General features: G+C 46.7%; 1 protein-coding gene across 1 annotated transcript; it reads left to right on the top strand.

The window, feature by feature from the left end:
• Positions 1 to 5,186: 5,186 nt before the first annotated feature.
• Positions 5,187 to 11,098, top strand: BIRC5 (baculoviral IAP repeat containing 5). Its single transcript, XM_057535294.1, has 4 exons — positions 5,187 to 5,361; positions 5,605 to 5,714; positions 7,572 to 7,689; positions 10,773 to 11,098. The coding sequence occupies exons 1-4, from the start codon at positions 5,251 to 5,253 to the stop codon at positions 10,860 to 10,862; spliced, it is 429 nt and encodes a 142-aa protein (XP_057391277.1). The 5' UTR covers positions 5,187 to 5,250; the 3' UTR covers positions 10,863 to 11,098.
• The last annotated feature ends 1,002 nt before the right edge of the window (positions 11,099 to 12,100 follow it).

Here is a 12,100-nt window from a genome sequence, read left to right as displayed (position 1 = left end):
AGGTCTGGGTGGTCAGCAATGTCCTCGGGGACTTAGAGCTCCTTCCCTTCCCTGTCCCTTAGTCCTTAGAGCCCATCTGGAGTTTCCATGTGGCGTCTGAGAGTTTTATAGAGCCCTATAAAATTCTCTCTTCTGACTTCGTGGAGCAGGCAGGGCGTCTGCACACCCTCTAGCACCCAGCAGCTGCTCGTGGATCAGTTCCTGGAGCCTGGCTTCCATCCTGGACTCCCTGTCCTTTCCAGACTTCTACCAGCGGCTCTGGGTCTCCGTTTATTGGCCCGTAAAAGAATCTGGCTGGAGCAGGAATAGGCAGACAGATACAGGGACAGAACTGAGACTGCAGAGCTAGGTGCCAGCACATAAGGGAGTTCGGCATGATAAAGGTGGTGTTTCAAACCCACTGTACAAAGCTGTTTATTGAACAGACGGTGTGGCTGGATCTTGGAAAACATAAATCCAAACCTTTTCACACAGCTTCCAGGACACACTTTTGGAAGGATCAAAGGCCAAAAAAACCCAAACCAGAAAAAAATCTTCAATCAATATCTTTCGTAAGTCATCTCAAGAGTGGAACAAACCTTTCTAAGCATGGCAAAAATACAAAAGATACCAACCAGATACAGAAAAGAGAAGTCAGAAAGAAAATGAGTGATAGATAAATATGACTGCATGAAAATGTTAAATTTCTGCAGGAAGAAAAAACCACATGACAAACAAAAAACAACAAACTGGGTTGGGATGGGGGGACATGACACATGAAGTCAAGTCCCTTATGTGTAAAAACTCTCTCCAAGCAATAGGAAACGTATCAGTAACCCAACAGAAAAGTGGGCAAAGATATGAACAGGCAATTCACAGAAAAGAAATTTAAGTGACTAGTAAATTGAGAAAAGAGGATCACCCTCCCTTGTAAACAACGAGACACAACCTAAAGCAAGCACATGTTTTGCATCTCAGCTGAGCCAAGATCAAAACGTTTGATGTTTAGGCAGTGTTGTCCGGAAATGAGCTCTCAAGGAGTCAGAGAAAGTGGTTTCGATCTCACATTAACAAGGGGGACCTTTGACCCTAAAAACATAGCAACTAATAAAACCAATGCAGCCCGACCCTCCCCACCACCCCTGTGTGGATTTCTCTGTTAAGGGCTCTGTGTTTTTCTCTCCCTACTCTGTTTCACAAAATTGCTCACAGTTTTCCTGTGAATTAAGCTGAGAAATAAATCCAAGCTACCAGCTTCTTATCCAATTCATAATGACAGTTACTGGTAGAACTGAACAAAACAAAGTTAATATGGCAGTGGCTAAAACCGCACATGGTAGGGACTTCCCTGGTGGTCCAGCAGTTAAGATTCTCCACTCCCAATGCAGGGGTCCCAGGTTCAATCCCTGGTCAGGGAACTAGATCCCACGTGCTGCAACTAAGACCCAGCGCAGAGAAATGAATAAATAAATATTTAAATGTTTTAAAAAAGAAACAAACAAAAAACTGCACATGGTAAATGTCTTTACTAAAGCTGATATAAGCCTCAAGGTTTTTTTTTTAGCTACTAAATTTAGATGTTAAAAAATGGACCCCAGGGCTTCCCTGCTGGTGCAGTGGTTAAGAATCCGCCTGCCAATGCAGGGGACACGGGTTCGATCCCTGGTCCGAGAAGATCCCACATGCCACAGAGCAACTAAGCCCGTGCGCCACAACTACTGAGCCTGCGCTCTAGAGACTGCGTGGCGCAACTACTCAAGCCTGCGCTAGAGTCTGTGCTCCGCAACAAGAGAAGCCATGACAATGAGAAGCCCGCGCACCGCAACAAGGAGTAGCCCCTGCTCGCCGCAAGTAGAGAAAGCCCGCATGCAGCAACGAAGACCCAACGTAGCCAAAAATAAATAAATATTTTTTAAAAAAAATGGACCCCAGGGACTTCCCTGACGGTCCAGTGGTTAAGACTCTGCACTTCCATTGCAGGGGGCACAGGTTCGATCCCTGTTCGGGGAAATAAGATGCCACATGCCACATGGCATGGCCAAAAAAAAAAAAAAAAAAGGACCCCAGACAATAGGAGCTTGGTGAAAATAATGTCGAAGGCTCAAAATGGCAGAAGCTAGTTTAGATAAAATCTGACATAGCCAAAAGCTGATCCACGAATTTAAATTTTTGTTACACAATCTTATGGAAAATGGGGAGTGGATGTTAATGGGTAGAGTTTCAGTTGGGGAAGATGAAAGAAAAAGTTCTGGAGATAGATGGTGGTGATGGTTGCACAACAATGTGAATATGCCTAATGCCACTGAGCTGTACACTTAAAAATGGTTAAAATGGTGGTGATTGGTTTGTAATGAGTAGAAATATCTAATGAATATGTTGTGCAACTGGGACTAACATACAGTTGTAGGTCACTTATACTTCAATTTTTAAAAATGGTTAAAATGGTAAATTTTATGTTGTGTATATTTTACCATAATAATTGTATATATATAATATTTAATAGAATGATCTAGAGGGAAAAAATGCAGATATTCCAAATACTTCCACTGAATTATACCTCTTTCAGTTACCATAGAAATGGAAATTAACCAAAGCCCAAAATGTTGAGATTTCTCTGCATATGCAATGTTATCACGTAGAGCAACTTTATCATATATATCTTATTCGTGTTATATATGTTACTCTTGTATATGATAAAAATACAAGTAATAATAATTTTTAAAAACCTTATGGAGGGACTTCCCTGGTGGCGCAGTGGTTAAGAATCCGCCTGCCAATGCAGTGGATACGGGTTCGAGCCGTGGTCCGGGAAGATCCCACATGCCGCGGAGCAGCTAAGCCAGTGCGCCACAACTACTGAGCCTGTGCTCTAGAGCCCATGCTCCGCAACAAGAGAAACCATGAAAATGAGAAGCCTGCACACCGCAACAAAGAGTAGCCCCCGCTCGCCGCAAGTAGAGAAAGCCTGCGCACAGCAACAAAGACCCAACGCAGCCAAAAATAAATAATTGGAAAAAAAAAAACCTTATGGAAAAGACCTAATCAGTAAAATAAAAATTTAAATGGTAAAAGTTGGAATATGTTGGTGCCAAATAGAAAATGAATCACAGAAATACATTGACTTGATGGTGTTTAATCCAGAAGATATATATTTTTATTTATTTATTTATTTATTTATTTATTTATTTATTTATTGGCCACGCCACCAGGGATTGAACCTGTGCCCTCGGCAGTGAAAGCACTGAGTCCTAACCACTGGACCGCGAGGGAATTCCCTGGAAGATATATATTTTTATACAGATGCTATTAGTATTGATAGAGCTCTGATTAAAATATCCTAGGATGAAAAAGTCAGGGTCAACATACACCCAGACAAGATGGCGAAGCAAACCGTGTCCTGGTCTGATGATTGTGAGGACAGGTTGGCAGTATTAAAAAATGTTGAAAAGACACACACACACTTTCCCAGCGATCCTGCTTGCAGATGTTTATGCTACAGGCATAGTTGCACATGTTTATGTGTCTGTTTGCTGTAGTACAATTCATAATAGCAAAAAAAAAAAAAAAATTGGAGATACCCAATGGGAAATTGGTTAATTGGAATTAGGGTAGACCATCCAATAAACACCATGCAGATATTATAAAACGTGTTGAGATCTCTAGGTGCTGATAAAGCTGAGATGTGCTGTTACCTGAAAAGACAGGATGCCAAGTGGTGTATGCACGCATGCACACACACACACACACACACACACACACACATCTGGAAGTATACACAGAAACTGCTGAAAAGTTTCTTTCTGCTACAGGTCTTGGGGGAGAGGAAGACTTCCTTCCCATTGCATGATTTTTGCTTTTACAGCATTGATGTGTCACTCTTACAGTAGAGGAAAAATGTGTTCACAAGAGTTTTGGTGAGGCTAGATGGCCATAAGGTAATATCTAGCATTGATGTTTTATGATCTCAAAACAGTTTTGTCTGATCATCACGGTATCTATCAGGATTTGTTGCCAACTATTTGAAAATCCAGAAAGTTCACATAAAAATGCAAATTTGCCTTTGTGATAAATATATATTTGGTCCCTGATTCCTGGCACACAGCTCCTAAAAAACCTTTGGAATCTCCAGAGTGATAGGAGCGTATTTTGTTCTAATGAGCAACCCCTAGATGCTTCTGGCTGGGGCTGGTGGCCAGAAAGACCAAGCCTTCATTAGAAGCTTGGAGCTTTCAGCCCCACCCTCCCAATCTTCAGGGAGGGGAGAGGAGCTGGTGATTCAATTAATCACCAAAGGCCAATGATTTGATCAACCAAGCCTGTGAAACCTCCATAAAAACCACTTAAAGTCAGGTTCATAGAGCTGTTAGGCTGGGGCATCTGCATGAGGCTAGGCACCAGCTACACAGGCCTGCTCTGAACCCAGTCTGGCTGTGCCTACAGGCACGTGCCTGCTCCCTGGGCTCCCATTTCTATTATTCAGGCGGATTGTCCTGGGCTGTTCACTTCCTGGAGTCACATTCCAATCCCACCTCCCTGATAGGACACCCAGGTCTCCTGGCTGGAGGGCAGTGGGCATTGTTTCCACACATTGCTTCACCTCTGTTGACCCCCACCCGCACGTCTGTTTGGGGCAGGGACTTGGAAGGGATATCTAACTCCTGAGGAATTCTGGTGGAAAGGGAAGAACAAAGCTCCAAGGGTCAATTTCTGGACTTCCAGGAAGCTTCAGTGAAAAGACTTGATAAAAGAGACGAGTGAACAGCTCACTCCAGTGACGGTGCAGGTTTAGCTGTGTACTTCATCTATGTGACATCTTTCCCCTGGAGGATGCGTGGCCTCTAGATGGACGTGCCTCAGCACATGTTCCAACCCAGACGGCACAAGGGCTGGCTGGGGAAGCTGGCACTAGGAGGTTTCAGGAGTGGGGTACCCACAGAAACAATAAGAGTTTGCACGCTGAAAGGGCTTAATCCATTTGTGCTCAGCAGGTGCCACTCCTTGAAACTATCACGAGGACTTCGGCCCATTCTACACTCCTCTTCCTACCACTGTTTGCAAGTATATGGGATGGGAGCAAGCGCGGGGCGGGGTTGGGTCGGTGCCTGGTGAGCAGAAGCAGAGACATGCAGCGGGAGGACTACAACTCCCAGCACACCCCGCGCCGCCCAGCTTCCCATTTCCCAGAAGGCCGCGGGCGGCGGGTTCCCGACATGCCCCGCGGCGGCCGACAACCGCCGGATTTGAATCGCGGCACCGCTCGGCAGCGGCGGGATGAGTGCCCCGTCGTTGCCCCCGGCCTGGCAGCTCTACCTCAAGGACCACCGCATCTCCACATTTAAGAACTGGCCCTTCTTGGAGGGCTGCGCCTGCACCCCGGAGCGAGTGAGTCCGCGCGGCCTCCCGGAGCCCCCAGGCCCGCCCCGCCCCCGACCCTGAGGCGACCCCTCCTGCGGGCCCCGGCCCCTCTGTGGGCCCCCGGGGCGACCCCTCCCGCGCGCTCCGGTCCCTCTGTGGGCTCCCGGGCCCCTGGGGCGACCCCTTGTGCGGGCTCTAGCCCCTCTGTGGCCTCCCGGATCTCGGGGGAACCCCTCCGCTCTGGGGCCTGAGCCGAGCCCTCCTTTGCAGATGGCCGCGGCCGGCTTCATCCACTGTCCCACTGAGAACGAGCCCGACTTGGCTCAGTGTTTCTTCTGCTTCAAGGAGTTGGAAGGCTGGGAGCCAGATGACGACCCTATGTAAGTCCCTCAGGCCAGCCTCGCTGGGCTTCCGGGGTTCCCCAGTTCCATCGGGACCGTTTGTTTTGAGTTGGGCTCCCCCCAAAACATCTGAATTTCGAAGTATTATTGAAGGACCTGCGGCTTTCCAACCTCGTTTGTGCCCTAAACAGCTGCTGTAAAGGATGAGTCTCTGCTGGCACCTTGGTGATGCTTTCAACCTAATCAAATCTGATTTGGCCGAATGTCCTTCTGGGCGGAGTGTTGAAGAAAGGCTCGTTCTTGTAGGTGCTTGATACCTTTCAGGTTAGAATACTGGAACAGATCCTGTTGTGACCTAGGGATGTCCAGGTGCCTTTCTTGTTTCAGAGTTTTAAAATCTGAAGCTTTTTTTTTTAATATAAATTTATTTATTTGTTTTTGGCTGCGTTGGGTCTTCGTTGTGCACACGGGCTTTCTCTAGTTGCATCAAGCGGTGGCTACTCTTTGTTGCGTTGTGCGGGCTTCTCATTGCGGTGGCTTCTCTTGTTGCGGAGCACGGGCTCTAGGCGCGCGGGCTTCCGTAGTTGTGGCACGCGGGCTCAGTAGTTGTGGCACGTGGGCCTCAGTAGTTGTGGCTCACGGGCTCTAGAGCGCAGGCTCATTAGTTGTGGGACACGGGCTTAGTTGTTCCGCGGCATGTGGGATCTTCCCGGACCAGGGCTCAAATCCATGTCCCCTGCATTGGCAGGCGGATTCTTAACCACTGCGCCACCAGGGAATCCCTGAAGCTTTATTGAACTATAATTCATACAGCACAAAAACCACCCCTTAAAGTAGTACACTCAGTTTTGTTTTAAATTTTGTTCTTTAGGGCATCTAGTTTTCTTTTTTTTAATTGTGCGCATATATTCATACAGACAACAATATTCCCGTAATGTAATGCCACATTTTTCCCGCACCGTTTTTTCCCCCGTCAGGATCAATTGCTTCCACAGCTTGAATTTTTTTTCCCCCTAGAGAATCACCGGAGTTGTTTCTCTTCTTGGCAAGAAGAGTGTTGCTGTTTTCCCTAATGTGTTTGCTCTCATGACCCAGTATTGACTGGGATGATATGGTGATCATACCAGGTATCACTGGGGAAATACTGGTTGTATTCTTGGGAGTGAATTTCCAAGTGCTATAATATTTTCAGATTATAGTTACTATTGGCTGTCCTTTTGGAATTTGTGTGGCTGGGTGTTCCTTCCAGCCTGTTCTGGTTTTTGTTTTGGTTTTTTTTTTGGCAGTGCCGCGTGGCTTGCGGGATCTTAGTTCCCCAACCAGGGGTTGAACCTGGGCCCTCAGCAGTGAAAGCGTGGAGTCCTAACCACTGGACCACCAGGGAATTCCCCAGACTGTTCTCGTTATAGCGCTATCCGCTTGCAGGGATAATTCCGAGTGCACAGAATGATGGTATGAGGCAGAGGAATTCACTGGAGAAACTGGGTCAATGGTGCCCTTTTCCCAAACCAACAGATTATGTAATAATTCGAGTGAAATGAGACAACTGCAAATGGTTCCTGGAGGATTTTAAGGGCTTTGACATGTGATATCTTTGGATTTATACTCTGTAACACTTTTCCTACTAATTGCTCAAGGACTCCTGGTAGAATACATCAGCCACAGGATATGGGTGGGGCTGGGGGCAGTCCACGGAGCAAGAAGGTGCTGAGACAAGTTGTGTGGGGATGTGGGTCCTGGCCCTGGTTCCGTCCACTTCAGACTTCACACTCTGCTCCTGAAGCAGAGCAGTATGTGTCTGTGAGGGGGGCAGGGGGACTGGTGGTAACAAACTCTTGCTTTTCTCCCTTTACCTGATTTTTCTCTGTTGACATGCTCATGTGTTGCTTTTTCTAGAGAAGAACATAAAAAGCATTCATCTGGTTGTGCTTTCCTTTCTGTCAAGAAGCAGTTTGAAGAATTAACCCTCAGCGAATTTTTAAAACTGGATAAAGAAAGAGCCAAGAACAAAATTGTATGTATTACTGGGAATAAGAACCAAGAGCAAATCCTGTTCAGCATCTTTAGTACTAAACTCCCTAGCCCGTCACAAACACTGCATAGGCGCTTTTCCTCAGTAAGCACTTTCTAAGCCCTTCTGATGTGTGTGTGTGAGGATATAAAAGGATAGAAAAGCATCTGTCCTGGAGTGTGGCCTTGGGGTTGAGCAGAGAGAGAAACGTATCCCCTGAGTAGAGGTGTCCTCAGTGTGCGGTTACCTCTGGTGGTGGGACATGTGATGGCTAGGCTGGCATTTCTGCCTTTAGTGACAACTGAGATGGTAGCTCATTTATACGGGGTGTGTTCATGTGTTAGCAGTGGTGGGAACAGAGGGTTTGGGGACACAGAGTAGAGAGCATACTGGGAAAGGGGCATTATGTGTATTGGGAGAAAGAAGCACCAGTCCTACTGGACCTTGAAGGGATTTCTGCAGGTGAGCTTAGGCTTTTGCACAGGTGCACTGGGTTATTGGAAGAGTGAAACCGTGAGTCCACAAAGAGGCAGCTCCCAAGCAGCCTGGGCTGTAGAGAATTAAGGTTGCTAGAGAAAACCAGGACTCCCAGTTAAGTCTGAATTTCAGGTACACAAGGAGTAATTTTTTTAGTATATCTCACATTTTGTATGGCTGTTTACTAAAAAATTACTCGTTTATATGATGTTCAGATTTAACTGAGCATCCTCTATCTTTTTGTGCTAAATCTGGCAGCTCTACAGAGAGTAAATATTCAGGTGTTTAATTTCTTTTTAGCAAAGCCCTGGACAGGGAGTCCAGATGTACCAGTTGTCTCTGCCACTCACAGACTTGGTGAGTTTAGGCCAGTCTTGGTCGTAGTTTCCTTGCTGTAAAATGGAGGATAGACTCCTGTGGTTTCTGAGGTCCTTTTCAGCTTGAAAATCGTATTCCTTTTTAGAGATCAATATAAATAATTCTGTCTAATATGGTACCTTTTAAATGCTAAGGACAAAATTGAAAATTTTTTCAGGAAGTGAGAAGAAATCAGTGGTCAGTAAAGCGGTGTATTCGATGGAGGTCTTGGGAACTGCAGTGCTGGAATTGGGAAGGGGGCTGGGGAGGGCCTTCGAGGTTAGGGGTCAGCTCATTTTCTGTGAAGTGCTACAGATGGTAAGTATTTAGCCTTCATGGGCCACAGAGTTTCTGTTAGAGATTATTATTTCTTTGTTTTTTTCTACAAGTGTTTACAAATGTAAAAAGCATTCTTAGCCATTGGGTTAAGAACGGGCCATGGGCTGGATGGATGTGTCCCACAGGGCGTAGTTTGCCAGTCCTGTTCTAGGTGAAAGACCAGCTTTGTATACTTCAGGAACAGTTGTGAGAAAGCTGTGAGAAGTCCCCCAGATTATTTTAAAATGTATATATTTGGGGGGACTTCCCTGGCGGTCCAGTGGTTAGGACTCCGTGCTTTCACTGCCGAGGGCGCAGGTTTGATCCCTGGTCGGGGAACTAAGATCCTGCAAGCCACGCGGCGCAGCCGAAAAAAAGAAAGAAAAGAAAATCAAATAAAATTTAGAATTCAGTCCTTCAGTAGCACTAGCAGCATTTTATCTGCTCATTAGCGCCATGTGGCCAGTGACTACTTTACTGGACGGTGCAGACAATTGAACATTTTCATCATTGCAAAAAATTCTGTTGGGCAGGGCTGCTCTAGAGTGACACCCAATTGTGAGGTTTGTTGCAAATAATTTATCACCGATATAAAAATTCAGGTCCCCTTGTGTCCCTAGGCACATTTGCATGTGAATGGATGTGGACAGTAAGGTTTGGGGTCAGAGTGCAGGGGATGGGCATAACCAGAGGCCTGTCTGCTTCCCGCTAGAGCTCCTGGATGGCCCCTCTAGGGTACATCGCTCCTGGAGGTGGGATGGCATGTGGACCTCGACTGTACTGTGGGGTGGAAATAAGGTTGGGAGCTGATCTTTTAAACCATTTATTAAGTCAGTTATGGGATTGCAGCACACAGCTTTAAGGCAAACGTTTATCCAGGTGAGATAATTACGTGTTACAGTTTACAAATACTGAAAACGAGGAACAAGTGTTGTTTGTCGTGATGCTGTGAATTTCTGAGACCCGGCATTTAATTGAGATACTGCTGGTCAGTTCGACAGGACCGCTGGTCAGGCAGCCACCTGGGCCTGACGCTGGGCAGGTGTGCGGCTGAGGTAGAGCCGGGGCTCAGGGTCTGACCCTGGGGTGCACCACGTGCTCTCTGCTCCTGCTGCGGCATCGCTGCTGCCTTCTGTTGAAAAAAAGTTACCTCTATTGTTTTTCTTATTAGAAAACATTTAACCCAATAAAAGTCTATTGTTTGTCTTTTAATGTGACAGAGAAATCAGAAGAGTGAAAATTAGGGAGGAGGTTTCTGGATTTGCTGATGTGATTGTCATTTGTCCCCCTGGAGAGAGCACTTAGCAGAATGAAAGGTTGGAAGCCAGATTCAGAGAGCTGCTGCAGGTGGAAGGTTTCTGTTTGAGGACCGCGCTGATGCTTGACAACGTCTATTTAAGTGAACAAGAGGAGGGGTCCGGACTTTCTGTGGGAGCTTCAGAAGCAACGTAGGGTAGTGGGGAAGAGCAGGGCTCTGCCACAGACTAGCTGGTAACCCTGAGCTGGATGCTACTCTGGACCTCGGTGTCCTCATCTGTGTCATGGGGATAAAGGTGGCGCCTACCTCATGGGGACATGGAACAGTGAGTGAGTTAGCGTGTGTGGAGCAGGTAGAATGGTGCTTGGTACAAGCAAAGCGGTCCATCAGTGTTTTCTAGTATAATTATTGTGGGACAGCTCAAATGAGAGCTAGTTGAGGGGAATTCCCTAGCGGTCCAGTGGTTAGGACTCGGCGCTTTCACCGTTGGGGCCTGGGTTTGATCCCTGATCGGGGAACTAAGATCCCACAAGCTGAGCGGCATGGCCAAAAAAAAAAGAGAGAGAGAGAGAGAGAGGCAGATGAGGTGAATGAGGATATTTACCCCATATAGCTGGGCATCTCTATTCGAGCATGCCTAGAGCTTCAGTTTCATTTGTCTATTCTTTATTTCCAGGCAAAGGAAACCAACAATAAGCAGAAAGAATTCGAAGAAACTGCAAAGAAAGTCCGCTGTGCCATTGAGCAGCTGGCTGCCTCGGAGTGACGCCACCCCCACCGTCACTGCCCCCCAGGGACACACACACATCCTTTCCAAGGCACAGCCCTCAGCGTTACCAGCTTTCCTCTGGGGCCTCTTAACTGTGCCTTAGGAAAGGAGACCATCAGCATTTTGAAATTAGAATATTTACCTGTATTTTTGGGTTTTTTCTTGAAGGCGGTGCCAGGGGCTATTGCTGTTGTACAGCTGGTGCTAAGTACAGTGACGGATTCTCTCTTTTCTCTCTGGTAGTTTTTGCTTTATTGATTCCTGGACTTAGCAGGGTGAGGGGAGAAGTTCGTCCACGTGGGTAGAGCCCTTTTACAGTGACCTGTCTGGGCTTCACACTGACGACTGGCTGTCCAGCTGAGATGTGATGCGTGAACGCGATCATTGGTCCATTGTGACTGGACAAACAGGATTAAGGATGCCATTTTAAATTTCATTTGCGTAATAATCTCCATTTATGGTGTGCACTTCTCATGTTCCAGGTGCTCTGTATTATCTCACGTTGACGTCTGCAGGTCCTGTGACCATACCTTTTTACCCCATCAGGTCTGTGGTGTCTCAGCAGCTCCCTTCCTCCCAGGTGGATTGTACAGACCCATCCCTGCCACGCCTCTGAAAGTGCCCTGTGTGTGAGGCGTTCCTCGCCATCCCATCTTGTGATTTTCAGGTTTACAAGGGGGACCTATGGGATTAGACCCTAGACTCTGCCTCTGGACTTGATCTGTGTAAGAGCCCTTTCCATGACTGTAGCATGAGCGGCTACGGGGGTGGAGGGGATGCAGAAGGACTGATGTCTTGAGAGTAGAGCTGGCCTCTTGCTTTTGAGGTCAGCTGAAGATACTTCTTCACCTCCAGTGGCACATGGAAAGTTTGCAACATTTCTCTATAGTAGACGAGGAGAAGGTTGTCCTTTGTGCCAGACAAGGAGCTTTCCAGAAGCCTGGCTCACTGCTTCTTCCTCTTTAGTTAGCAGGGCACGCAGAGGGGATTCTTCCTGGGAAGTTTTGCTGTGGACCAGCTGTCATGCATGGACACAGCAGGCAGGGGTGGGATGTAAAATCCAAGGAAGGAGTTCCTGTTCTTAATATTTCTAATACTCTTCAAATAGCTACTTCCCATTAATGATGTGGATTAGGCAGCTGATAATTCCACTGTCTTTCTAATGTGAATCTTCCTAAAGGAATAAATTAATTTAAAAAGTGGATTGGAAAACCTCTTTGGGGGAAACTTCTTAA

This window comes from Balaenoptera acutorostrata, chromosome 20, assembly GCF_949987535.1.
Source record: "Balaenoptera acutorostrata chromosome 20, mBalAcu1.1, whole genome shotgun sequence".
NCBI lineage: Eukaryota > Metazoa > Chordata > Mammalia > Artiodactyla > Balaenopteridae > Balaenoptera > Balaenoptera acutorostrata.
Note: the sequence above shows the minus strand (reverse complement) of the source record. Positions and strands in the feature narration are given on the sequence as shown.

Coding starts and splice junctions, on each gene's coding strand:
- BIRC5 (XM_057535294.1), top strand. CDS start 5,251: ATGAGTGCCCCGTCGTTGCCCCCGGCCTGGCAGCTCTACCTCAAGGAC. Junction 5,715..7,571: donor GAGCCAGATGACGACCCTAT/GTAAGTCCCTCA, acceptor TGCTTTTTCTAG/AGAAGAACATAAAAAGCATT. Junction 7,690..10,772: donor AAAGAGCCAAGAACAAAATT/GTATGTATTACT, acceptor CTTTATTTCCAG/GCAAAGGAAACCAACAATAA.